At 37.2% G+C, this 27,557-nt stretch overlaps 2 protein-coding genes, 1 long non-coding RNA gene and 1 pseudogene across 5 annotated transcripts; 3 read left to right on the top strand and 1 right to left on the bottom strand.

Annotated features, from left to right (window-relative positions):
- Window positions 1–251: 251 nt before the first annotated feature.
- Window positions 252–2,063, top strand: LOC103965051 (annotated as a pseudogene).
- Window positions 2,064–6,645: 4,582 nt separating this feature from the next.
- Window positions 6,646–8,245, top strand: LOC125475169. The gene is made up of 4 exons (XR_007256525.1): window positions 6,646–7,184; window positions 7,493–7,565; window positions 7,836–7,927; window positions 8,046–8,245. It is a non-coding gene; the product is annotated as an uncharacterized LOC125475169 (long non-coding RNA).
- A 2,406-nt stretch (window positions 8,246–10,651) lies between these two features.
- LOC103965053 (uncharacterized protein sll0005) lies at window positions 10,652–17,118 on the top strand. 3 transcript variants are annotated; one of them, XM_048579547.1, is made up of 13 exons: window positions 10,652–11,010; window positions 11,188–11,361; window positions 11,716–11,886; window positions 12,002–12,145; window positions 12,321–12,426; window positions 12,558–12,706; window positions 12,802–12,927; window positions 13,281–13,424; window positions 13,998–14,085; window positions 14,954–15,327; window positions 15,615–15,926; window positions 16,439–16,669; window positions 16,788–17,118. In XM_048579547.1, the coding sequence occupies exons 1-13, from the start codon at window positions 10,720–10,722 to the stop codon at window positions 16,920–16,922; spliced, it is 2,445 nt and encodes an 814-aa protein (XP_048435504.1). In that variant the 5' UTR covers window positions 10,652–10,719; the 3' UTR covers window positions 16,923–17,118. The 3 variants fall into 3 exon arrangements, with proteins under 3 accessions (XP_048435504.1, XP_009376341.2, XP_048435505.1); XM_009378066.3 differs by having other exon boundaries at window positions 11,212–11,361; XM_048579548.1 differs by having other exon boundaries at window positions 10,883–11,023; window positions 11,212–11,361.
- A 2,116-nt stretch (window positions 17,119–19,234) lies between these two features.
- LOC108865449 (ankyrin repeat domain-containing protein 13B) lies at window positions 19,235–21,779 on the bottom strand. The gene is made up of 2 exons (XM_018651853.2): window positions 19,856–21,779; window positions 19,235–19,688 (listed from the first exon to the last, which is right to left on the bottom strand). Exons 1-2 carry the CDS (start codon window positions 21,308–21,310, stop codon window positions 19,455–19,457), a joined length of 1,689 nt encoding a protein of 562 aa, XP_018507369.2. The 5' UTR covers window positions 21,311–21,779; the 3' UTR covers window positions 19,235–19,454.
- Window positions 21,780–27,557: the final 5,778 nt, after the last annotated feature.

Consider the following 27,557-nt stretch of genomic DNA (forward strand, 5'->3'; position numbering starts at 1 on the left):
CCAGACGACTGTGCAGTGGACCGCTCCGGCGACAACGTTCGGATCGGCTGTATCTAGGTTTTATAACCTCTGAATTCAAAAGATGGCATGGCATTTATAGACCTAGTCTAAAGGAGGAGGGGGAATTGCACTGTACAAATGAACAGTGTTTTGGACAACATTTCAGTTTATTTACAAGATTGCCACTCAGGTGCTTTTAGCCTTCTTCCTAATACTGGCCTTCATTTCTGTAACTCGAGAGCTTCGGTGAGATGAAGGGAAGGAGTAGGGAGGTGGGCTCAAGTCCGCGAACGGCAGAAGAGATCTTCAGGGATTGCAGTGGTCGGAGAACCGACGCCGTCCATGCTTTAACTAACGGTACTCCGATCTCTCTCTCTCTCTCTCCTCCTCCGTTTCTCTCTTAATTTCCTTTTGGTTTTGGAAATCTCTGACCTTTTGGGTGATGTTGTTTTCTCATGTGGACAGAGAGAGAGAGAGAGAGAGAGAGAGAGAGAGAGGTCGAGCAAGGTTTCGTCGATTTCGGTCAACTTGGGCTACCCCCAACGTCCGGTAAGTTATCAATCTCTTCCTATCCTCACACGTCTCTGGTTTTCGCTTTGATTTTTTATGGAAGGTATGAGATTTCTTTAATCATACAATCAGCTTAACCTTAATTATTCTTTCACTATATTTAACTGTTGTAGTCCTCTTTTAGTTACTCAAATGACACAATTAAAATCCCAAGAAATATTTTCTCACTCTGTAATTTCCCTTATATCCCTCGCCGATCCCTACTTTCGCCTATGTCGTCTTACTCCACCGTTTGCGTCAGGAAGGCCCGTGCGTGGTGTTTTGGGTGGGGATTCCAGATTTCAAGGGGGAAAGAGGTTTCAATCGGGTCGAGCCTCTATCTGCAAATTGAGGCCCTGGTGAAGCATAAGCATTACAGGCTTGCGGTAAGTTCTAGGTCACATCCTCCGTCTCCGATGAGCTCTCCTATATACATTAGTATTAAAAGAACAATTTCCAATATTTAATTTCACCATTTTTTCACACTTCCCATTGATTGTCCCTCGAATTTGCAGGGAAAGAAGAGGAGGGAAATGCCGCGAGGTACGTCACCAGGTCACAAGCTGTCAAGCAACTTCAAGTCAGTCTTCCTTCAGGTCTGTCTCTGGTATTCAAGTTGTAATTTCTGTATTTTCACATGATTTACGTAATTTATGTTTATCTAGGGTTTAGGGTTTGTGCATTATTCGGATTTATCGGTTAAATTATTGTATGATTGCTTAATACATGTGCATGCTGTTGGAAATTATAGGAAATTGTGTATTCTAAAGGGTGTGTTCCCTCGGGAGCCGAAGAAAAAGGTGAAAGGAAATCACCATACCTATTATCACTTGAAAGATGTTTCTTTCATTCAGCATGAACCGCTACTCGAGCGGTTGAGAGAGATAAGAGCATACGAAAGAAAAGTAAAGAAAGCCGATGAGAAGAAGAACAAGGAACCGGCTGCTCTCCTGAAAGAGAGAAGACCCACTTACAGATTAGATAGAATTATTTTGCAGAGGTTTGTTGGGTTTTTCTTACCGTTAAAAAGTTAGTTGCGTGTCTGTTATTGTATGTAGAGCTTCTGACAGTTGTTTGGTATGTTTGGAACTGCAGATATCCAAAATTCATTGATTGACTCAGAGATATAGACGACTGCCTCACCATGGTTCACCTTTTTGCGGCATTACCTGCTATTGAGGACAGAATTGATGTCAAACGCATTCATAACTGTCGAAGGTAGATGTTTGAATTTTTCTAAATAAAAGGAGTTCTGAAGTATGAAATGATGCTTAGTTACTTCTAGGAGTTAATCATTTTATGGAATGTTCCCTTAATATTGTTGATGCTTTCGTACCAGGTTGAGTCATGAATGGCAAGCTTACATATCTCAGACTCATAAATTGCGTAAAGTCTTTGTATCTGTTAAAGGCATATATTATCAGGTTTGGTTATGTACTGTACACTGCTTATCAAATCTTCTACTGTGCATTTTATGTTATTGGGTTATTTGGGTATGAATTATTCCGTTGTTTGTCCATGCAGGCCGAGGTTGAGGGGCAAAAATCAGATGGTTGACCCCTCACCCTTTGCAGCAAGTTTTGACTGATGATATTGATTATATTTCGTACTTTGTATTTCTTTTTGCCCCTTATCAACCTTTGTTCAATTCCGGAGTGGGAGTTTGATAAAGAATGTGACTTTGAGATGACTTAGTTTTTGAAATTGTGTTCTGGCCATGTGTGAAGCTGAATGATGCAACCTTTGATCTCTCCCATCTGAATAAAGCTAAATTTTTTGTATTAAAATGTAATAATATTCAAATGTATACTAAGTTTCTCGGTAGCCAAAACAGACCCTTTACATGATTTTGTCTAGAATTCGTTTAAAGATTTAAAATCTCTCTTCACTCTGTTAATGGGTTTGATTTTCCCCATCTGTTTTGCAGTTTGAGTCCACTGAGTTCTACGGATTCACTCAATTGCAATCATCTCTTCTGCAAGTAATCTCTACCTTCATTGTTATTCGCATGTGAATGTTAGGTTTTATTTGAATGTATTAATACTTGGAATGTGCTTGATCATATTGGTAGTGTTTGCTTATTTTTTACAGCACTTGCACTGTGAAGTCGATGAAATCGGGTTCCATTTGTCCAGTTTATAAAATTCAATATCGACGCAGAGGTATAAATCTTGATAATTTTATGTGTGCAATGATCAATTGGCGATGGATACATCAATCTTTTGTGTTTCAGCTTCTTTCGTGTTTGTGTAACTGATCCTGGGATGTTTGTTGCAAGCATTGGAAAGACGACTCTGTCTACGGATCATAATCGGTATCTAATTGGAGATGATGATCACTGCTGGAGCAACAATGGTGTATCAAACATTGAAGGTGGTTGCTATGCCAAGTGTATTGATTTGTCAAGGGACAAGGAACCAGATATTTGGAATGCTATCATATTTGGGACTGGTACTTAACATCATGATATAATTAAACATTCTACTTTAAAAATGACAGTCAGCGCGAAATGTTTATGTTCTGTGTCATGATTGGAGTGATATTTCAAATTCTTATCAAATATGGTTGCATGTGTTTGGCAGTTTTGGAGAATGTTGTGTTCGATGACCATAATCGAGAAGTTGATTACTCAGAGAAATCTGTTACTGGTAAGTAATTTAAATTCTGGGGATATTCAATTGAAAGTTTTAACTTATAGTTTAGTTTAGTTTTTTTATTTTATTTATAATTTTGGTATTTTGTTTGTGTTTGATTATATTGAATTCGGATTTCAGTGGACTGTTTGGGTTTGATATTTTCCTATAGGTCGTGATTGAGGGAGCTTGAAATGGCAATCGGATTTCATCGTCGTTGGTAAGGAAGACCCTTCCAGTATCTTCCATTTTGTTTCATCGTTTTTTCCGATCATCTAAAAACGTAGTTCCTCTACTTTTCTCCACCGTTTTCCAGAAACCAGTCAGGCGTTTCAGGTGCTTTGCTTCATTAACTTCTTGATCTTCTGTTTGGTTAAGAAGAAAGTTTCCAAGTAGATTAATATAAAATTCAAGCCTTTGCCTTTTTCTACTGAGTATTCTGTTATTTTTTGGTCTTTCTTCCCGATTGTGTCTTTATCTTATTGAAATTTAGCAACAATACTCATCATGCGAAGTCTATTGGATCATGGATTTTTGTAGGTTTATTATATGCAGTGATGATTATTTCAGTCAGGAACTATATATTTAAATTTGCTATTAGCAGGACAATGGTAAGGCCTTTTTGTACTCACTATCAGTCCACAACCATTTTCTGTGTTTCAATCTTCAGATTTGCGAATGCCCTTTGCTATTTGCTCGATTGGAAGGGCTCAATATCTTTGAAAATCCCCTCACTGATACATGAGCATCTTGCCTCTCCACTATCTTGGAAAATTGCAAGGGTAAAATGCTTTCATTGAAGCTCAAGCATTTAATTATTCGTTTCTATTCTTACTGATGTTTAGTAGCATTCCTCAGTCCCCTGGTGTTCATTTATTTGATTTTTTTTTGTTTTTTTGTTTTTTAGATTAATTATTGATATTTTGTTGACTTTAATTGATTGAAGCTCTTCGTTTGGTTGCAGCCATCTGATTACAGCCCCAATTGCTCCAGGGGTTGTGGATTTTGAACTGTTTTGAACAAAATGCTGTGGAATTTGTATTGTTTTGAACAAAACCAGGTATCTTTTTATCCATTTTACTTCTTTTATGGAGACAATTGTTAATTTGAATTTGGTGGCTGATTTAAGAGGCATTTTTTTTCTTAAAATTGCTTGAGGGATTTGCTGCATATTTGCATATTTCAATGTATTTATTTTGGTCTGTAGTTTCGCTATGTTTCGTAATCGGAATACGTATTCTAAAGTTATTAGATACATATTATTTGGGCAAGATAGAAGAGATTGTTGATAATTTTAATTTATGATAGCTCATGTCCTATGCTATTTTTTCATTGCTTCAAATATAGATTGATTACTAAAACACATATACTGACCATCCTTCTTTTCGCATTTGATGTGGATAAAACTTCATGCAGGTCTGTCTGGGGGAGCAGTATGTATCCTACGCTGTCCAATGTCATTTTCTTAGTAGAAGGTTTAACATCTCAACCCTAGCAGCTAGAACCCCAAAGGTTGCATCTTCCAAGTCGGTATGTGACAATCTTCAATCTCTTCTGTGCGATTTCTCCGATTTGATTCTTGGATGATTCCTCAAGAGGGCATATTTGTGGGTTTTTGGTTTTTAGGGTTTATTTTTTGGAAATTTTCTTTCTTTTTTGGCTATAAATCTCGGGATTTTGGGTTTAATGTTTTGGAAATTTTCTTTCTTTTTCGAATAATTTCGACAATTGGGGAATTACGTTAGGGTTTCAAATCGGGAGATGCGTATTCAAACTCTAATTCATGATTTGTGTTTGTGATCTTTGCGATTTGTTTGAGTAACCAATGTTTCGTCATCTAGCGGTTAAGGTGCGCATGCTATTGAGTTGATTAATTTGAAATTTGATGTGAGTTTTGTTGTTTTTATTGGCAATGCTAAAAACTTCAACCAGATAGACCCATTAGCTTCTTTGGAAGGCAATAAGCAAGTGCTAACTTCTTTTTTTTATTGAATTGCATCTCCGATTATTTTCCATTGTTTGGTGAGAAAGTGTCTTCTAGTTATGAGATCTATGTTCCTATAATGCACTTTTAATGTTGATTGCACATTCTTCATTTATAGTTGCTGCTCTTACTTTTTTCTAAAGGTCGATGCTGGTATTTATTTAATTTGCTCACTTTTGCTTCTTGCAGTGTCTCCATGGTCAATGTCCCATTCTTCATTGTTGACAACTTTATCATTTGATATACTTCAACTTCTCGTTCTTCATGATTCAGACTTTCAGCTATATCGATTAGTACTGAGTGAAGTACGAGTGGCAATAGAGAATAATGTGAAAAGATTTGTTACGGGTTAAAGGTGAATCCGAGGTAAGTTGCTGTCCAGTTTTTTCGACGAGGTTTTCTGAGTTTCTGGTGAGTTTCTTATTTAATTTTCGTTGTTTTTGCAAGGAACCAGAGCAGATCCAGCGACGGGAAAGGCCATGAGGCAGCAGAGGAAATCCTTCCCGCCTTTTCCATACTCTTAAGTTCGCAACCTCCACCGCTTCCAGCTCCGGACTCGGATCTGAAGCCCTCATGTGTAGATTCCCTCACACTTCTCCTCCTTCATTTCCATGCTAATCATTCCAATTTTCATTTTTGTGCCGAATTCTAAATTTTAGAATTAGGGTTTAGATTAGAACCATGTGTTACGCATTTGGGATTTCAGTACAGTTAGTATTTCATGTTTTCCCTCTTTTTTTTAGAGATAATCAACTGTTATTAAGCTCTTTTGGTAGTGATTAGAACTTCCTTTAGAAATAATGAATCAAGTGATAGAGAGATAAGCTAATCGAAACAATACAAATATGAAGGAAAAAAGGCTTTGCTTTTTTAAGGTTTCAATTTTTTTGAAGTTTGGAGGCTTATGTCAATCTATAACAATTTTTTGAATGGTTGTATCTAAGTATGCATTATACATTCAATTGAGCTGATGATGCATGTGTGCCAACGAATTTTGAAGAGTTCAGCTTGGTTTTCTCTGTTTGGTCTTTAACATGAAAGGTGAGACACCTGTTCGTTGACTAATTGAGTCCCTTCTCCAAGTTTTTAGTATATATTGGGTTGCTGTAATTTGCTTTTATGAGCACATCTGTGACTAAAGAAAATTTAAGCTGTCAAGTTCCCAAAATGTCTAAGGATTTATCAAGTTTAACAAGTCACAAACTGTGATCAATCGAAATGCAGTGAAATTAGGGATTTTACACTAAAAAACTCAGTTAACTTTAGACTGTAGGATTAGCATTTTACACGTGAGTATCATTAACCTGCTCATTTTATTTTTCTGGATAAGAAACAAACAGTCATTGAAGGGAGAAGACACTGTGCAAAAACAAAGTTTATGTAAGATTTATATACGTGAGATCTTTGCTGCTGTAGTTTTTACTTGCTATGTATACTGGGTCATAGTGGATATCTGGGATAACCTCACAATAAGTACGTATTCTTCCTCTGTATAATCAATTCTATAGCTGTTTTTTTTCCTGATCCATATTTGCATTCTACATGTTATTTTTGTGACTGACTTATCAAGTCACTAAGCAGCAAGCGGATGTGCTGTTTTTTATTTTAGTCAAAGGGAACAAACTAATGGTCTAAGAGATTGCCTAAATGGATCCTAGAATAGTAAAAGGGTTGTGCTATCCACACACCCCATTTTACCTCACACACCCCTTGATAATTTTTATCCGTTGATCTTCTTCAATTCATCTGATCCGACGGTCGAAAATTAAAAAGGTGTGAGAAGTAAAATGGGGTGTGTGGATATCACACCCCTAGTAAAAAATGCATAAAAGTTTGAAATAAATTGAGATCCAATATTATAAGTTGATTATCAGTACCATACATAAAACAGAGGTGCTCTTCTTGATTCAAAGGTGAACCATTTCATGAAATTATGATATTCTGAACAATGAATTTGTGTTTTCTGGTAAACAAGAAGCTAAAGCGTAATCAAAGGATTTGTCGACCTATTGTGGAAGGTGAGATGCCAACTTTGTTTCCCAATACTTATCGTTTATGGAAATTTTAATATTTTATATTTTGAAACTCTAAACTGATTGTCCTTCACATGTTTTATGTAAATAGTTTCACATCTATGCACAAATGCTTACATTCGGTTCGTCCAAATCTTGGTTATTTAAATTCTTAAGAGATGCCTATGTTGATTTGTGATTTTGTTGGATTTATTCTGGTAAAATATGTTTATTTGGATTGGTGCATATAAGGTTGGGAACTCAATTAGTGCACCATTAGTTGTGCAAATGTCTGAATATTGGTGCTTTTCCAGGAAACAGTGCTTTTTGTTTTCTGGAACCATTTGGAGAGTGCATGACCTGAGGATCTCAGACCCAAGGTAAAAGGTAAAAGGTTAAATCTCTGGCTTCCTTTACTGATGTAAGGTTGCTTGAAAGAGAAACAATAACCAAAAATTTATCTGAACCCGTGTGTTTTTAAGTTTTGCTTGGTGGGTTCAAATTCATTTGGGTATATATCTGATTTCCAGTCGATTATTTTTTTATTAGTTGCAGATCATATTTACTGTGGAAGTTTGAATCTTTGTGGTTGTTTCAGTGTAGTTCTTGGGTACACACACATTTATCCAATAAATAACTTAATGACATTGTTTTCAGGGGATGGACAGAAGTCCCAGGCAGCAATCTCTTAGTGATGATCGTCGGGAAAATATCATGGTCATTTTGAGTTCGGATTCAACCAGCATGTGGTAAGCGTTTCTTTTCCGATTACTTTATTTGTTTATTTGTGAATCCACAACATTTTTAGGAATAATGAATGTCACAATTGCTGATAAATTGATACTTTGTTCGGAACTTGAATTGTAGATCTGTGCAACATATCCATATATGGATCAATGCTATGGACATGGACCTCAAATTTCAGGGCATCTTCCATCATTTATCCTACCTCACTAAGTAATGTATGAAGCTATTACATTTGCAATCATATTAATTCCTTGAAAACAATATTTATATTTCTCTGTAAACTACAAATTTTGGAATATACTATAGTTTCCTTGTTGGTACATTAAAATGAAAATATGAAAGGTAGTCTCAATCTCGCCCGTGGGTGTTGCAGGCTGATTCGATGCTACGAGGCTCTTCGTTTAGGGCTATCTGAGGGAGAGAGGTGTTGGGTGTCTGAGAGACAAGGGGTTTCAGGATTAGGTTTGGGTAGGATTTCAAGGATTAGGTTTTGGTGGGATTTGAATGATTAGGTTTGGGTTTTTGTTTGTGTGATTGGCCGAGAGATGAGGGGGGTTCAAGATAGGATTAGGAGATTTGGTTTAGGGTTTGCAGAGTCAGAGATCGGGGGTGTCCAAGAGAGATGTGGGAGGATTTAGGCGAGGGATTTCAGGGATTTGGTTTAGGATTTGTTTTCTGCGATTTGCACAGACAGAGAGATGGGAGCAGGGTGAGAGAGATGGGAGCATGTTCTGCAAGGGTTGAAGGGAACGGGTAAGGGAGGTATGGGTATGGATTTGTTGTGATGGGGTTTAGTAATTTTCAATATTCTTCGACTCTTTTTAATCTGCAAAATCAAATTACCTATGGAATTTATAACATGCTATCAGTTTCTTTTTAGTTGAGTTCAAATGATGTTGATTGCGCTGTTATAAAGCTCTTTTTTATAGTTTGATTGAAAATCATATCCATAGATTCTTTATTTATTGGTCCAATCTGTAACGGATGAGATTGTTTTGTTTGATGTTTCAATCAAAATTTGATCTTCTTCTCTTTTTTTTATTTTATTTTATTTTTTTTTTTTTGTGTGTGTGTGTGTGTGTGTGTGTGTGAGAGATTATAATGGAATTGCAAGTCAATTATATCTTAGATTCTTATGGAAACAGGCGTCCTGCATGTTTTTTACTTTGCACGTTTGTGCTTGAAAACTTAGATGCTAGAATAAGAACGAAACAATTTGTATGTTTTTTGTCAACTGCTCAAACATGTGCCTAACCTATAGGATATATATTTTGCCACATTGACTGCAGGGGCAAGATTTGTGTGTGCTAAATGTTACTTCTGTTTATTAGGGAACCAAAATGTTCAGTTTCGTCCTGTTAATTGTACAATGTCTTTTCATGTCAATTAAGTTGAATGTATATAAAAACAAAGCTGCATATCTTACCGATCCCATTTACTCATCTATCATTCTCTTTATTCATGATTATATTGAATTTATTCAGGTAAAATGTGTCTTATTTATACAATTCAACGTGATGCATTCAAATCCCGCACCATCGTGCGGACATATTTTCTAGTGTGTCCTAAAACAAAAAAGATTTACCAAATAAAATGAAACTTTCACTTGCGACAATAAAACGAATGCCACTCGCAAAATAATTTTCATGTCATTATTATTTCTTACAATTTACACACTTGAACTTGATTTGTCATTTAGCTCAACAAACCGCCAAATCCACGGTATCGACCGATGACAGGACATGTTGGGTCGGTTTTGATCTTATAAAGCAGGGAATTTTAATAAAAAATTCTCGATACTGTTTATTTTAATAAAAAATTATATTTTTATATTAAAAAATCAATTATAGTACTATTCACTTTACCTTTATTTTGTTTTTATCGTTAAAACTTATAATTTTTAAACATTTTTCATTAGTTTTTCTTATAATTTATTGTATTACGAGTTATAATCCACCCACCTAGCTGCCTATAAATATTCAGTGAGCGGTGTTAAAACACTTAACTCGTGGAAAACTGACCTGCCCAAACTCACTAATGTTAGAATCAATTCATATTTTTATTGGATCGTAAAAATCTGTCTTTTTCCGTTTCTCAGATTTTATTTTTTTCCCACAATCTCTCTCGTTTTTCTTTGTTTTAGCTTTTCTTTGTAAAGTTTTGTAAGATGCTGCTCTAGCCTCATGTTCAACTCGCTCCAAATCCAGTATCCCTATTTCTTTTCCAAGTTTTAGTTGCATAGTCTTCAATTTTTTAGTCCCCGAAAATCAAGGTCATAAGGTTTGTTTTTTATTTTTTTAATTTTTTAATTTTTTTAGTACATCGATATTTTTATACTAGATAAAATGAGAGTTTGGCAGGACACAAAGTTTTTAAAACTCTAATTCATTGGTAACCTGCAAATCCGGCCAACTCGAATTGAAACCAAGTTTTCATGGTTGTCCGGTCGGCGATAGATTCCATCAAACGATAATCCAGGCAATCTCTTAGGCTTATGGTCGAAGTGGAAATGAATGGAAAGGAAAGGTTTGCCAACCAAGCAAGCAATAAAAGTTAAAAAATAGCTTCCCTTGGCTTGGCATCCTGCCACGTCTTCCTCCAACGGCCAGTAATGAGTAGGTCCTTCCAACGCCTCTCAATATTTTAATCTGCCAACCCACATTTTCTGAGTCCCCTTCTTTCTTTTCTGCTCTGCTTCCACACACACTGACACAGACACGCGCACTCTCTCTCTCTCTCAAGAAAGAAAGAAAGAAAGAAAGAAAAAGAAAGCGTCTCAAATCGGCTCCGCCCGATGGGCGCAGCGCCACAGCTGGTCTGCAGCGGAATCGGCATCTCCACCTCCCAACATTCATTTCCAAACACAAACACTAGAATTCGCATTCCCAAACGACTTCACCGTATTTTAGCGGTTGCCACCGACCCCAAACCCACTGGCTCCGGGTCGCCAGGCTCCTCCAATGGCTCCTCACGCACTCCGCCATCGAAATCTCTCAACAGGGTTTCCAACGGCTCGCTGCCCAAATCTCCGCCTCCAAACTCCGTCAACGGCTCCAAACCTATCAATGGAGTTGGAGTTTCCACGGTATTAATCAGCGGTCAAATCTTGTCTTTGCTTTGTTGTAATTTTCTCTTTCGTTTCTTGATCGAGTTGGTCGGTGATATTCAGTCATTCAAATGTCTGTTTGGTTGATGAGAAAGTGGAAAAGAAAATGAAAACTCTGGATTTAATTCTAAAGTTTGTTTAATTCCTTACTGATAGATGATTGATTTTGGAAATTGGCAGAGAATTGGAGATGTTTCAACTGAAATCAAGAGAGTGAGGGCACAGATGGAAGAAAATGAAGACTTGGCAATACTCATGAGAGGTCTTCGGGGACAAAATCTAAGCGACTCACAGTTCGCTCAGGATGACGTTGAGCTTCGCCTTGTTGAGGTATTATTATTCTCAATTTTATTTATTTATTTATTTCTTTTTCTGTGTGTTTTATATGAAATTGGTTGAAAATGGTAAGTGTTGATGCCCGTTGTACTTAAACAACATCATACTCTTGAAATGGTGCTGAAAAAAGTCATAAGAATAATACAACAGCTGGATACTTAGTGGAAAACTGCAGGTGTTTTTGAGTCATCACTTACTATCAATGGATGTAATCACTTTTCTGTTCCTTAATGCTCTTTCCAACTGAAGCCATAAATTACCGAGGCTTTATTTTTGGAAACTTGGTGTAGCTGTTGTATTGCTATATGTTGGTTTTTTATGCTATGTAATTTCTTTTTGCATCTATAGGTAGATGAAAGCAGTGAGTTTTTGCCTTTGGTGTATGATCCTGATAGTATCTCTGCTTATTGGGGAAAACGGCCACGTGCTGTTTTGACACGTGTAACCCAATTACTCTCTGTTGCTGGGGGTTTTCTCTCGCGTCTTGTGTGGGATATTATAAACAAGAAGGTCAAGGAGGTGAGTCTTGCAGCTCTCCTTTCAGATACTGTTACTTGCCTTTTGTAAAATTTTAGTTTGCCTGTGTTGTGAATGTTCAATCTTTACCTTGATTTATCAATATTTTCTTGATCAGAATGAAGTTGCTGGAGCCATTGAATTAAGGGAAATTGTAACCTCTTTGGGTCCCGCATATATCAAACTTGGGCAAGCTTTGAGCATTCGACCTGATATACTGTCACCTGCTGCAATGACTGAGCTACAAAAGCTTTGTGATAAGGTAAAGGCATTTCTTCTTATACCATTTTAATATTTGGAGTTGGCATTGTTACTTTTCACAAAGTTTCTGTCGGTGCATAGGTGAATGTGAATGCGATACATTTAGCAATGTCATCATATATATAGTTCATGGTATCTTTTTCATAGCTGATATGTCCAATTGATGATACATGAAGGTTCCTTCATTTCCAGATGATATAGCTATGGCTCTCATTGAGGAGGAGCTTGGTCAGCCATGGCCTAACATCTACTCTGAGCTTTCTCCTTCTCCAATTGCTGCTGGTAGGAATCATGATACTATTTAATCATAAAGACACTTTTTTTTCTTCTTCTGGTGATTATATCTACAACATCTAGCTTCTGAAGTTCCATGCTCTAATAGATTTTATCTTCTTGTGGAATATCTGTTGCAGCATCTCTCGGGCAAGTATATAAGGGACGGCTGAAAGAAAATGGAGATCTCGTGGCTGTTAAAGTGCAACGGCCTTTTGTTCTTGAAACAGTGACTGTTGATTTGTTTGTCATACGCAACTTGGGTTTGGTTCTCAGGAAGTTTCCTCAGGTACATCTCCAACTTATGGTGTTGTTGCTTCTTCTGTTGATTTCATAACTTTCTTTCTAAGGCTGTGTGATTTCCTCCTTCCCTTATCTTGCCAGATCTCGATAGATGTGGTTGGATTAGTTGATGAATGGGCAGCTCGTTTTTTTGAAGAGCTGGATTATGTTAATGAGGGTGAAAATGGAACAATCTTTGCTGAATTGATGAGGAAGGACCTTCCACAGGTGAGTCTGATAAGCTCGAACATCGTTTTGTTATACACCCCTCTTCCCCCCATCTCAATACATGCACGCAAACAGACATACGCTACTGTCTTGACTAAATAAATAGCACTTTCTTCCACAGAAGGGTGGAATCGTAGTCTCTGTATATTCTTGCACTTGCATCTTCACTTTATATGCTAAGAGATGGCTTTAGAATCCCTTAAAATGTGCAAATGTGTGAGCTGGCTTCCATAAATAGCACTTCAGAACCTTTTCCAAACAAAATTTATCTCCCCTATCTAGTTGTGATTCTTCTTATGTGTAATAGTATCTGCTTAAGAATGTGTAAACTATTATGCATTCATGTTTTTCAGGTAGTTATACCAAAAACCTACCAGAAATATACTTCAAGAAAGGTTCTTACTACAGGATGGATAGATGGAGAAAAGTTATCTCAGAGTACTGAAAGTGATGTTGGAGAACTGGTTAATGTTGGAGTCATATGTTACCTGAAGCAGGTAAAGTACTATTATTAGATTTGCCGCTTTTGTATTTCTGGAGGCAGATAATTATAAACAGACTTTCAGTTTCGGTTGACCTTTTATACTTCATAGTTAAGCATGGTCATGAAACAGTTGCATTCTTCCTGCAGATCTGGCAATATTCTTTCCTGCTTGATTAACATACAATTAACTTTTGAAAATTGTTTTTCTACGTATTTGGCATGTGAAAGTCCGCTTTATCGTGCTGTTTACACAGTGATGATTTTCATAAGTTAAGGTTTTGTTGTTGTATTTGTTTAGAAATACCGCTCCAGTGTGGCTTCGCGTTTCCTTTTTCACTTTTTAGAGTAATTTTTGGGCAAGGAAATGCAATTGCATGCTACTCTTTTTTGGATGGGCTAAATTAATGTAAATGATAATTAGCACCCTTTACGTCTCGCGTTTCCTTTTTCACTTTTTAGAGTAATTTTTGGGCAAGGAAATGCAATTGCATGCTACTCTTTTTTGGATGGGCTAAATTAATGTAAATGATAATTAGCACCCTTTACGTCTTCTAGCCAAGTTTTTTAAATTGTCATTCTTCTACAGTTGCTTGATACTGGAATGTTTCATGCTGATCCTCATCCTGGGAATATGATTCGTACTCCAGATGGGAAGCTTGCCATTCTTGACTTTGGTAATATTCTACTCATTGCAGTATTTTCCCAAGGGTCATGTTTCCATTTGGTTTGAAACATCACCTGCATACAGTATTAAATTATTTGGTGCAAATTGGTTTCATGTGCTTCTGTGAACTATGTTTAAACTTTTATAAGTAAAAGAAATATATGATTAAAGAATATACCTATGTCGCATATCAATAGATAGAAAAAAAAAATTATGGTAAAAGATACCACATCAGTTTTCTTCCATCCAGTGGAGTTTCTTCTACTTTGGTTTATCATGATTTCATCTTACTATAATAAAACTCAGATCCAATCTTAAGTCAAAGTAGACCGAACCCTACAACTGTTAACCTTAAACTAGGTATCCTATTACAATAAATTTCGAAACTTTGACTTGAGAAAAGTCAAAGTATGCTGACTGTGAGGTCCATTAATCTTGCAATTGAAGTCATGAACTAGCAGGAAAATAGACATGGGACCACTAAATAAAAAATTGAATGATAGATTCACAAATTCCCTCATTGCTTGTAAAACTGTGTCTCCTTAAAATGCAGCGTGCTGACCTAATATGCGCATACGTTCTATAACAAAGGATTCATTCCAATTTGTGACTGTGATCACCTATTATGTATGCTTTTTCTTCAGTTCATCGTCATTGGTGGGGTATTTATCTTAATATAGAAATGGCACTCCACATGTACAGGTCCGACACATTTGTGTGCCCTATGAGCATAAGTTGCATAACTCTAAGGAAATCCTGTTGGTTCCTTGACATTGCCTATCTTGAACACTCCAAATGAAACGTTGTACAGAAATGTTACTAACTTCTAGCTATCAAGCAGAATTCATGTTTCCTAAATATCACTTTTGTTGTAATAGGTCTCGTCACTAAATTAACTGATGATCAGAAGTATGGAATGATCGAGGCAATTGCTCACCTTATCCATCGTGACTATGCTGCCATAGTTAAAGACTTTGTCAAGCTTGAATTCATTTCAGAGGGGGTTAATCTAGAACCTATTTTGCCAGTTCTGGCCAAGGTTTTTGATCAGGCTCTTGAAGGTGGAGGAGCAAAAAATATCAACTTCCAGGAGTTGGCATCAGATTTGGCTCAAATCACATTCGACTATCCATTTAGGATACCCCCTTATTTTGCTCTTATAATTAGGGCAATTGGGGTCCTGGAAGGCATAGCTTTAGTAGGAAATCCTGATTTTGCCATTGTGGATGAGGCCTATCCGTATATTGCCCAGGTATTGCTCATGTATCTGATTCTTTTTTGGCATTTAGCTTTGATATCACATGGATTAAATATGCTAATGGTGGTGTAAATGGTCTCTTGGTCGGTAATAAAATTATTCGCTCTTCCATATTTTAATTTGCGTTTATGTCATAAATGAGTGTTCGTTGGACCATGCGATTGTATGAAAAACCTCTAGGGATACCTGAGAAATGCTCCATCATTTTATCTTTTGTTGTTTTATGCTAATGAAATGCTCCATCTTTTTCTGATTTTACGTTCTTTTTGTTTCATTGTTAGAGGCTCCTGACTGATGAATCCCCACGGCTAAGGAGTGCGTTGCGTTATACAATATATGGGAAATCTGGATTGTTTGATGCGGAGAGATTTATTGATGTGATGCAAGCCTTTGAAACTTTCATAACTGCAGCTAAAAGTGGAGGTGGAGAGGAACTGAATGGTGAAATGGCTGAACTTGGTATTCTGCAAGGTCAAACCGCGTCACCCTTTCCCGGATTTATGTCAAATGGCCAACCAATACAAACAAGGACGGCTTTAGCATTTTTACTGTCTGATAAAGGGAGCTTTTTCAGAGAATTTCTTCTGGATGAGGTACTTCTAGAAGATACTTTTAAAACAAACAAGTATTATTTGATTAGCTTACTATCCTATCCTATCCTTAGACTGTGGAAATGGTGGTGTTACTTTCTGACATTGATTGCAGAGTTGTTTCCCTTTTTGCGACAATATGCAATGGAGAATGTTAACAAATCAAGTCTTAGGGACTGAAATTTGTTATTGTATGTATCACCTGATAGTTTAGTGAAATTTTACTGGTACCGCATAAGAAGTGTTTCTCTTTTCACTCCCTCGGCTTCTGTCTTGCTGTCCTAAAACATATGGGATTTCACTAATCTGTCTAACTGCATGTATTTCCTTTAGTTAACAGCTATCTTGTCCAATGCTCTGACAAACTAGAGGTCTATAGCTGCGGTCTCTTAGTAGTATGCACATCTAATGAGCACTGTGCATGGTTTGAATTAGAATTTAGTTTGCATAAAATGCTTGTAAAGCATACTAAGCATACTATCTGTATAAAGTATTATATTTCACCTGCAATGCAGATTGTGAAAGGCATTGATGCAGTTACGAGGGAACAATTGGTTCGTACAATGGCTATTCTTGGATTGGGGAATCCTACCCCAGTTTTCGGCATGGTTCCTACCTTTGGGCTGTTCAAGCCAGCAGGACTTGTACCAACAATAACCGAAGAGGATAGAGTTATATTGAACAACGTCCAAACAATACTCGAGTTCCTGACTGCGGGAAGTTCCATGTCAAGGATATCAAATCAGGTGCTTAATTACAACCCTTATACTCAACACCTGTCAACAGCTTGTCGCATATGACGTTCCTTCAGGATACTAATTTTTATTTTGTGGTGCATTTATGTGGTTTTGGGGACGTGTGCAGGGTTTGAATGTGTCCCAGGTTATCCAAGAGCTTCTTCCAGTTTTGCCGAGCATCTCTTCCAAAGTGCTCCCTGAAGTGCTCAGTCGATTGTCTTCACGGGTAATAGCACGCGTGATTCGAGATACAATTTGGTAACAAACTTTTTGTAGGCTACCAGCTTGAACACCTCAATTGTGCATATATTAAAATGTATAAGGTACAAGTCGAATGTCTAGTCTAACCTTGTCTTAGGTGCATTTCTTATGCACAACAGTTGCCAAACACCGAAATTGATGTTGTATATAATATTTTTGGAAGAAATGAAGGCATACTAAAAGTCGGGTTGAAGCCGAAGGACAAGTTTCTGTGTGATAGTTGAAAAGAACAAGAAAAGTAGAAGTTGAATGCAATATATTCAAGATTTGTTTTTTCAACCCAAGTCTTTCCATTCGACAGTTGAAATGCTGAAAAAAGGCCGTGATACCTCAAAAAATGAAAAGTAGGAGGTTCTGAGGATGCTTTCCTTCCCATAGACAACAAACACTTGTCCCGTCCGTAACTAGTGATGAACTAATATTTGCATCCTCTTCATGTATAACCGAGTGACAGCAACCGCTTTTCTCCTCGTTATTTTTCACGTGAGTCTGGTGTTCAGGTCGTTAATCTATTTGAAAAAAGTCTCTAAGCAAAGTAAAAAAAGATGGGAGTCATAGCCGACTTCAATTGTAAGCTTCTCCTCTCTGTCGAATACGCAACGCTCAGCGCCCACCCCACCCAACCCCACCACCACCCCCCCCCCCCCCCAAAAAAAAAAAAACAAAAACAAAATGCGTGGACTTGCTAAAATTTGGGCCAATCTCGGCCCGCCCACTCATCAACGTGCCCCACGCAGCCAGCCTCCGTTCAGCTCCCGACAGCGGGGGGCCCACTGTTAGGGCCCCTGTCGGCCACTTCCCCGAGCCTAACGACTCTTTTTCGGATCGAACGGCCAGCATTTAAGGACCGTTGGTTGGTCAAACGGTCCAGATTCAAATTTTATTTTTAATTAAAAATATTGAATCCAACGGCTGAGATCGAATATAATAAAATCTAACGGTAAAAAAAAAGATCTAACGGCTCAAATTTAAATCCAACGGCTAAAATAATTAAAAAAAATTATTTAACTCAAAATTCACCCAAAAACTCTATAAATACCTATGTATTTGTTCAAACATCCACACAAAACTCAAATTTCTCCTACAATTCTTCCAATTTATCTTTCTACCATCTCTTTCCATTTTCAAATTGTTCAACATGGCAAAAGAGCATACTGGAGGTTGTAATTGGACATGTGAGGAAGATGTTGCCTTATGCTTGACATGGGTTTCGATTAGCGAAGATGGTGCAGTTGGCACAAATCAAAATAAAAAGGTTTTGTGGAATAAAATCATTGCAAAGTTTCAAGAAAACTGCAACGGTGGGGGGCTGGACAGTGGTGGTGTTTATGATCGGTGGAAGACTATCAACAAAGCATGTATTTTATGGAAGGGAAGCTTGGAGAGAGCCGTGGTTGGCATGCCTAGTGGAAGGAGCACCACATAAATTGTGAGTTTTTTTCTTGATATTTTATTTGGGGAATTGCTATTAGCACTCCAAAAATCTCATTCTACACTCCAAACTTTCTGTATTGGGTAAGAAAAATACACTTGTGAGGAGTGTAGAATGAGATTTTTGGAGTGTCAATAACACTTCCCTTTATTTGTCATGTACATAATATTATTTTGCAACTAATTATTTTTATGTATTTTTTTACATAGGGTGACAAAACAATGAAAATTTACAAGACAAGAGTAACACCAAAAAATCAAGTTTTTAAGTTGCAACATGTTTGGGACGTCCTCAAGGATTGTCTGAGGTGGGAAATCGATGCGGACCAACAATGGGGAAGATTATTTCAACGTGAAGCCGGACCGAGAAATGCTAGAGATGAAGGTGTTGATGAGATATTGAGGATTTTTAGGAAACAAAAACTTTTTGAAAGTTGAAAGACTGGTGAATATAGAAGATGATTGAAGGTTGAAAGATTGTGTGATCAACTAATATTTGGACCTGTGTTTATATAGAAGATGATTGATGAAAGTTGAACGGTTGGTGAAAGTTGAAAGTTTGGTGAAAGTTGAAGGCTTGCTTTGTGGAGAATTTAGTTATTTTTCAATATTTATCGGAATTTAAATATTTTTAGATTAAAATGTTCATAAAATTAATTTACGATAGTCTACATATTTATTTATTTATTTATTTTAAAATTGATTTAAGAAAAAAATTAGTTTAAGTTCATTCTTTAATAATCTCGGGCTAAAATTTTAGGCTAGAAGGGTTAGAACAGAAAAACTGTTTCTGGGCTAAAAGATAAATTTTCCAAACTAAAAAATTTGGCTTTTAGCCTAAAGGTTGGAGATGGTCTAATGAGGGTTTTTCTTTTTCTAAGGAGAACAATGGCCACTATTTATATAGACAATTGATCCATATAATTCTCCTATTAGAAAGGACGACGACGACCACAGCAATGGCCTTGCCTAACATGGAGTGTTTTTTTTCTCCTTACAGTAATGAAATACTATTCTCTCTATTTTGGTATCTGCCGAGTTCCTTTTGGTGAGCTAAATCAATCCTCCTTACATTAGATCTCTGTCTCCGCCCTCACTGACCTCATTTTTGGTGACTCTGACTCTTCCCTTTCTTTAATTTGGTAACCCATCTATATTCTGACGGAATGGCAAACGGGTCTTGAATAGGGCGCTGGCAAGGAGCTCTTGTCGAACCTGGGCTCTCCCTGCCAGTGGGGCTTGATGGCGGTGTTGCAAACTCATCCGTTGAAGGCAATTCTTCAAGTTTTACGAAGGTGACAATTAGTCTGACAGTAGGAACCACTGGGATAGCAACCTAGATGTAAACACACACAGAATTAAGCAGAGCCACCGAGTTAGTTCAAGAAAGCATCACTTGATGACTTAAATAAACACGAGTACAAAAATCAACTGGGAATAATAACATAAACCGTAAACCAGACAGGGCAACAAAGTGATAATGGGAAGGTGGCACTGGCATACCTTGACTGGAAATGTACCCCTCGGAAGTTTGGTTGTAAGCAGCTCCCTCAAACGACGAATTGCCTTGATCTTGTTTGATAAAATATCAAGTAACGGTAACAGTTCCTCTGTTTGTAATGGAAAGCTTGGGGAAAGCCACAGTACTGGCCTTAATCCTTTCTTACACTCGTTCTCCTTGCTAGCATCCTTGCGACGATTCTCATTATCGGGACTTGCGGAAGAAGATGCTTTCATATCCCTTCCTCTCCGGTGATCACCCCCCTTCCTCCGTCCACCAAACCATCCTTTCTTTTCCTGCTTATTCTCTCCATTTCTATCACTACTAACATCTTCAATAGGAATCTCCCTGTGCTCATAACAACCACCTTCAATACTCCCATCACCATTTTCGTTTGATAATTCTGACGAAAGTGCATTTTCAAGTTGCCTCATCTCATCCTCTGTCAGAATATCCTTAAACTCCTCGCTCTCTGTTTCATTTTCATTGCAGGATGAGACGAGCTTGTCATCTGTCATAGCCCCGAGAACCCTTCTAGATTTCATACTCACAACCACATTACGCATGTCGTATGCCACAGCCTTCCACGCGCCAACCATTTCTGTTTTCTTCTGCCGCTTCCAGGTCATTTGAGGAAAAAGTACTGCCTGAGTCACATCAATCCTACCCCTGGACATCACAGTCCGAGACATTGCAACCACCTTTTGCCGAACCTTTTCTTCAGTTGGTTGAGAACTAAAACCGGCCAAAGCATTCACCACTTCCTTATCCTTGTGTGAGGCCATGCAAAGTGACCCGGGAGGCACCTTACCATCCTCAGACCCATCGCCCAGGAAAAGAACACTCTTATCATGACGCTTAATTTGCAAACCTTCATAACCAGCCAACGACATATCTGCTCTCAAATTTGCACCCTTTTTCCAGATCTTGTAAGTATCTGATGGGGCAATCCTCGAAATGAAAGGTACAACAGAACTCTCAAAGTGGAATGTAATTTCCATGTAGAAATCCCTCATCCTCCGCATTGTTCCAACTAAACGAGGTAACCTTCTGCACCATTTTGCCCAAGACAGTGCCCGGGAGTGCCTAACTATGATCATGGCAATTGCTTCTTCTCTATTGCAAATTGCTTCCTGGAGTGCACTCCATCCATCTTTATTTACCAAGTTCACATCTGCCCCGGCAACCATAAGCATTTCGACCGCTGTCTGGTCACCAAGTTTTACAGCCAAGTGAAGAGGGGTCTCACGGTTTGGGACATCTCGCCGATCAATGACGGCAGCAATGGCATCAGCCTTCTCTTCCTCAGCTAATGAAACTAATTCAGATCGAATCTCTGCAGGCTTACAAAGCCGCGGGAGATCAGATAGAATCCTCCTGAGACCGGCATAATCCCTCGTGACTATGGCCTTGTGCACAGGGCTATGATCATACTTGGACACATGGATTCCAGCCATGCCTCAGGAGTATATAACAGCAATCCGAACTAATACACAGAGCCAGTAACCCAATCAATTATCCAATACCGGAAGCACATTCAAAACTTAAAAATACCCTACAGTATAACCATAACCCAGAACCTAATTGTTGATTATAAGCAGTAAATTCTAAAAATGAAGCAGACCCAGTTCAGAGTTGGTCAAGAAATTAACGAATTCGTTGCAGAAAGTTTTTTCCAGAAACGAATCGAACCACATTAAACAGAGATGGCACAAGAAAATCGAAAGAGATAGTAGACGCCTAAGAAAAAAAATCAGGGGTGGGCGGCCAAAGGCAAAGATGAAAGGAGGGCAAGAAATCTCAACTTCTTATGCTGCTTTTTGGTTCTTCCGTGACAGTGACCCCCCCCAAATGAGAGAGCCACAAAACCCACCGCCCACAACTCTCTCTCTTCCTCACTCTTTCTCTCTCTACAATTGCAAACACCTTACGAGAGCCATGTATATACCAGATACTAATGGCTTTCCCTTCTTTGAGGTAAACCATTAACAAATTAATATTAATGAGAAAATCAAGGAATAACTATTAACAAATTGTTGTTAACGAGAAAATTAAGGATTAACCTCATGCATGCAAGCAAGACATCAAGCATGAAAGAATTGAGCGAGATTCATAGTTACGTGTATATTCAGGCACGTATGAGCTATGTTCATATTCAAATTTGTGTTTTCGTTAACATATCAACTGGATTATCCACAGTTAAAATTTGCTAAAGAAATTTTTATTTATTTATTTATTTTTGTTGATGAAAGGTCACGAATAAAATGAAACCAAAGATCAATATGTTTCGACCTCGAATGATAAACTTGGCATTTACACAAGTGAATAGCACTTTGACTATCACAATGTAGCTCAACTTGCTCATGATAAATCCCTAATTCTTTATCAGCCCATGTATCCAAATTGCCACCTTTAAGGCTTTTGTAATAGTCATATACGAGAAAATATGCCCGCGCGTTGCTGCGGGACTTGAACGCACTCACCTTAACTGCATGAATAAGACACATTTAACCTGAATAAATTAAGACACATGCACCATGCACTCATCTCAGAGAGATAAACAAAGATACCAAAAACGGAGAGGCAATGTCACATTGTTTTGCATGATCTTTACACACACACGTACCCTAAAAGTAAGAGTGTAAAATCTACGCTAAAATAAACAACTAAGTATGAGCAGGACCTCGTAAAAAGTAGGTGATCATATGTGTTCTTCAACTGTCTGTCGAACCTGAAATCAACGAAAGTGATCCACCGTAAAAAACATGGTTAACCACCATGTATTGAAGCTATATATAATCATTGAAGAAAACCTTTTACATCCAGCACAAAGCAAACTATAATCGAAAATGCAGATAAATAAATAGAGAAAAAAAAAAAAGGAAGGAGAAAAAAAATAGTCGAAATTTCTTTTATGTCCAGCAATGGAACCAATAGAGATTGTGTAGAAACAATGCAGTAAACCACCATGTATTGAAGCTATATATAATCATTGAAGAAAAACCTTTTACATCCAGCACAAAGCAAACTATAATCGAAAATGCAGAAAAAAAAAAAAAAAAAAGGAGGAAAAAAAAAAAGTCGAAATTTCTTTTATGTCCAGCAATGGAACCAATAAAGATTGTGTAGAAACAATGCAGTAATCACCACCAGAGAATGGGGATAAACAGAATGGTAATACACACATACCTATCAAGATAGTAAAATGAAAACAACTAAACATTTAAATTCAAAGGTCCCTCGGAACATGCTAAAAGTAAAACTAAATTGCATAGCGATTGGCATCTAGATTTACCTTTAAAATGGCATGTGATATGTCATTAATAAAAGCCCTGAATTCTTGGTTCACTGCTAAATTGGTAGGAGCTTTTGCTTTATCCATCAGAACCTTAAAACAAAACCTGTAATAGTATGATAAGCGATGAAGATCTGGTAAGTTTATTAGACATTGTTTCAAATACAAATTGGGACTCGTGGGAAAAAAAAATAGAAACAATCAAATATCATATTATATTCCGACAATACTCTGAGATGGTATGAAGTCACCTCATCTAATTTTATGACAAATGGGTGAGACTCGTTAAAGAAACTCAATAATGGATAGAATGTTTAAATCTATCTGATGAAAGAAGTGATAACGTTGTGGTTATTTTATCAGGAGGCGTTAAAACCATGAATCAAGAGGATTATAGACCAGGGATTTCAAATATTTCAATTATAAGAAAACTTGTTTGCAATACTAAGAAAAAGCTTATTATTGTTGATAAAAAATGCACACGACACCAATGGATTATGCCATAAAAATAACACCATGAAAAATCCAGAGACCAAAATCTTGGGCGGCAGAATTTATCCACATCAAAGGACGCACAATCTTGGTTTAAAAAACCAATCAAATTTAAATTCTAACACCATACGATCAAATGTTAATCAAACACACAATCTCAGAAAGCCGAAACCATGTTAAGCAAACGAAACAGAAGGAAAAGAGTGAAGATGTAAGCATTGATAAGAATATGAAAAGTGGCAGCACTGATATCATGCACAGATAGGACAACGAAATATCGGAACCAGCAGCTACAAATAGAACCAAGAAGGAAAAGGATTGATAAAATAAATAAATAAGAAATAGGACAGAGGCACAAACCAACGACATGAGCTCAGTTTTTTCACCATGAATTTTGCATGGCCTAAAATCAAGAAAATGACGTGTTTACCAGGATTTTGAAGTGGACGCCCGCAGTCCGAATGACAGCGATCATCCCTCTTTTGATCGTCTAGAACCGACGCAGGACACTCATACGAAATCCAAAAAGGCAGCATTATCTGGAAAGAACATGCGAAGCCGTCAACAACAACAAAGTAAATATATAGTTCCATAGATGCAAACCAAATAACACTACGGCATGGTATTTGATTAAGATCCGTCTCTACCAGTTTGATGGCAAAAACACACACCTCTCCCATGTGGGAATGAACCTAACGATTTAACGAAAAGAAGACGAAAACCCATGCGGGAATGAACCTAACCACACTGCATGCATTCACATACACTGCCCCAATTTAAGATTCGGTTTTTGTCCAATCTATGTATATGCTTAGATACATCTGAGAATTTGCTTTGCAACAGTTGCTACTCTCATCGTCTTTTGAGAGAGACAAATACAAAGGTAAAGATTACAATGGGGAATAGTTAAGAATCCCTCTAAAATACTAAGGAAAAACATACCTAGAACGGAGTAAACAACTGTTTGTCTCCATAGCAGTTTCTCAGAGCATTTATGCTGTCAGAAAGATAGTGCTCCACTCCAGAAGGATGGACAAATGTACCAGATGGAGACTGACTCAAAGAAGACATAATTAAAAGTTAGCATCTGATGAACAATTAAGGTGATGCAAAAGGGTAACACGCGATGTGAAATTATTATACCAAAATAGCCAAGGTCTGTTAATCTAATCACCAAATAATAAAACAGAAATTAAGCACAAAAGTATCAAAATTAAAAGGAAGGAAGAATACGAAACCTTGTGCATAGAACGTTTGTGAGAATGAATCACACAACAATCAAGGGTGGACAAATCACAAAAGTGACAATTAAAGGGGACCTAACGGACACCCCCATTTCTCTCTCTTTGCAATCTCAGAAATCCCAAGGGTTTGAGGAAACAAATGGAAAACGAAATGCTTTTTCTGTTCCCTTTACCCTCGCAGAAAATCCTCCCATCTCTCTCTCTTACCCTTGTCCCATCTCTCTGTCTGCAAATCGCAGAAAAGAAACCCTAAACAAATCCCTGAAATCCCTCGCCTAAATCCTCCCACATTTCTCTCGAACACTCCCTATCTCTCACTCTCTCTCTCTCTCTGCAAAACCTAAACCAGATCTCCTAAACCGTTGGTGCCACTACACATTGTTATCAATTGTGGGTTTATCAAATCCTTCATGGCTTAGACTGCATGAAGAATTAGAAACTAAAAGATGAATATACGCTGTAAATCATCATATAAATGTAATTGCATTTAAAAAAAAAAAGGGAATAAAAAAATTGAATTCTATTTCATCAGCATGTAACTGCATGAAAAGTTACAATTGAATGCAGACTCAATCAGTAGTTCACACAAATCTTGCCCCTGTCTACATGTTTTTGGCTTTCAACATTTTACCTTCAAGACTTAGCTACTTCAACAACAACGAATAGAGAAAATCAAGTTCCACAACTTACGAAAACAAAGTGGCAACTGAGAGATCGTTTGAAGGATTTGAGATTGAGCTTCTTCCATAAACAACATACCTAGAACTTCCCAAATTTTCAAATGGAAATAAAACATTTAAAATTTAAATAGCTTATAGTAATTTAACAAATTCTTTATTAGTGGAGTAAATAAACTGCAACTAAACAACTTATAGTAATTTAATCTGTGTTTGTGGATATGAGAGAGAGAGAGAGAGAGAGAGAGTTATCTATTATAAAGCCAACCTTTGAATTCACTTCTTGGTCCTCTTGTGGCTTATTACCAAAACTCTCCACTGCATTTGCAGTAATGCCCTCTTCCGTAAGTAAAAGGTACAAAAATATCAATTATTTAATGGTAGATATGTACTTTAGACTTTTGAAGATCTAATTCATCCTGCATCTTCTCACACTCATCTTCATGCTGAAGCCGTAAACCTGTCAGCTCAGCCTCATGTTCGCTCCTCATTGAAGTTGTTTTCTATGAAAATGATAAACTGGTTTGTAACGTAAGCATATAACACTCTAGTTAAATAAGCAGTTCCAACTTAATTCAAAGATATTTATTTGAACCTCTCTCAATTCGTTTTCAGCTTGCAGTTAGATATGCTTTAGTTCTTCACTGTGTTCAGATTTTAGACTGAGTATCACGTTCCTGGTGCTCCAACCTATAAAAATACAAAAAATCTTTTACGAAATTCCAAAACAACCAATATGATTAAAAGCCTACATACAGTTTGCTTAATTAACAACTAATGCAGGGCAATTTTCATTTCCAACCAACTGTACGGACACAAAGATGTCTTCTTTAACTACCGCTCTATTGAACAGTAAAAACCCCAAAAACTCTGAACTAATTCAAAATAAAAAAATTGCGTAAATTTAACATCATGCTATATGTACCTTCACAGATTTTCGAACTCGTAGAGTCATTGGTGAGTCGACTCGGCCTTCGTCCCTGTGTGTAGACTCGTCATCCCTGCAAATTGCAAAGCTAGAGTCACCAAATCAATAGGCACAAATATATATGGGAAAAGGCATAAGCTGAAACATGTGCAACATAGATATATTAAATAAACACGAAAACAACCATTAATACACCTGCAAGCAAGAAACTACTCACGGTTTCCTAGATGGACCAACAACCAAAGCGTTCTCCACCCATCTACATTTCCTTAGAATCTTCATGACACACATGATATTACAACTAACAAAATAGCTTAAGCATGTTACAGTGGCAATATAGAATACCCAGATAGACTTAACTTCCACAAAACAATAAGGTATAACTTCCCTACTTCTAACTGCTTATTAGAAATTTCAATTAGAACAAATAATACCTGTAAAGGCAAGGGCATCAGAAAGTCATTCAGAACCACTTCCCGGTGCACCAGACTCAGCCCGGCGAGGCAGTTTTTGGCTAGCTTTGGGTTGAATTCCTACATACTCCATGCTTATCTAATAATTCAAATCAAAATTTTCATTCGAACACAACATTCTTCAAATCAATAACTTCACAAAGGTTATAATTAAAAAAACAAAAAACAAAAAACAAAAAAAAAAAAAAAAAAACAAAAGAAAAGAAAAACACTAACAATTTCAAATCTATAATTTCAGTAACCTTGTGGCTCATGCGAAGTGTTTTACTGCAAAGAAAAAACAAAGAGTGAGCACAATTAACGCACAAATTTTCAAACAAAAAAAACGACATTCAACTCAATAATTTCACAAAGCTTATAGTTCACAAAAAACAAAAGAAAAACACTAACAATTTCAACTTTATAATTTCACTAACCTTGTGGCTCATGCTAAGTCTTTTACTGCAAGGAAAAAAAAAAAGGAGTGAGCAACAATTAAAACACAAATTTTCAAACCAAAAAAAAAACTACATTCAACTCAATAATTTCACGAACCCCAAAAATTACAGAAAGTATAGGCAACGACAGTACCTCTCAGGGTCGGGAGGAGGGAGGT

Source organism: the organism of the source record quoted next, unplaced genomic scaffold, assembly GCF_019419815.1.
Source record: "Pyrus x bretschneideri cultivar Hongxiangsu unplaced genomic scaffold, Pyrus_bretschneideri_v1 Contig14, whole genome shotgun sequence".
Taxonomy (NCBI): domain Eukaryota; kingdom Viridiplantae; phylum Streptophyta; class Magnoliopsida; order Rosales; family Rosaceae; genus Pyrus; species Pyrus x bretschneideri.

Coding starts and splice junctions, on each gene's coding strand:
- LOC103965053 (XM_048579547.1), top strand. CDS start 10,720: ATGGGCGCAGCGCCACAGCTGGTCTGCAGCGGAATCGGCATCTCCACC. Junction 11,887..12,001: donor TAAACAAGAAGGTCAAGGAG/GTGAGTCTTGCA, acceptor TTTCTTGATCAG/AATGAAGTTGCTGGAGCCAT. Junction 16,670..16,787: donor TGTCAAGGATATCAAATCAG/GTGCTTAATTAC, acceptor GGACGTGTGCAG/GGTTTGAATGTGTCCCAGGT.
- LOC108865449 (XM_018651853.2), bottom strand. CDS start 21,310: ATGGCTGGAATCCATGTGTCCAAGTATGATCATAGCCCTGTGCACAAG. Junction 19,689..19,855: donor GGGGTACATTTCCAGTCAAG/GTATGCCAGTGC, acceptor GTTTACATCTAG/GTTGCTATCCCAGTGGTTCC.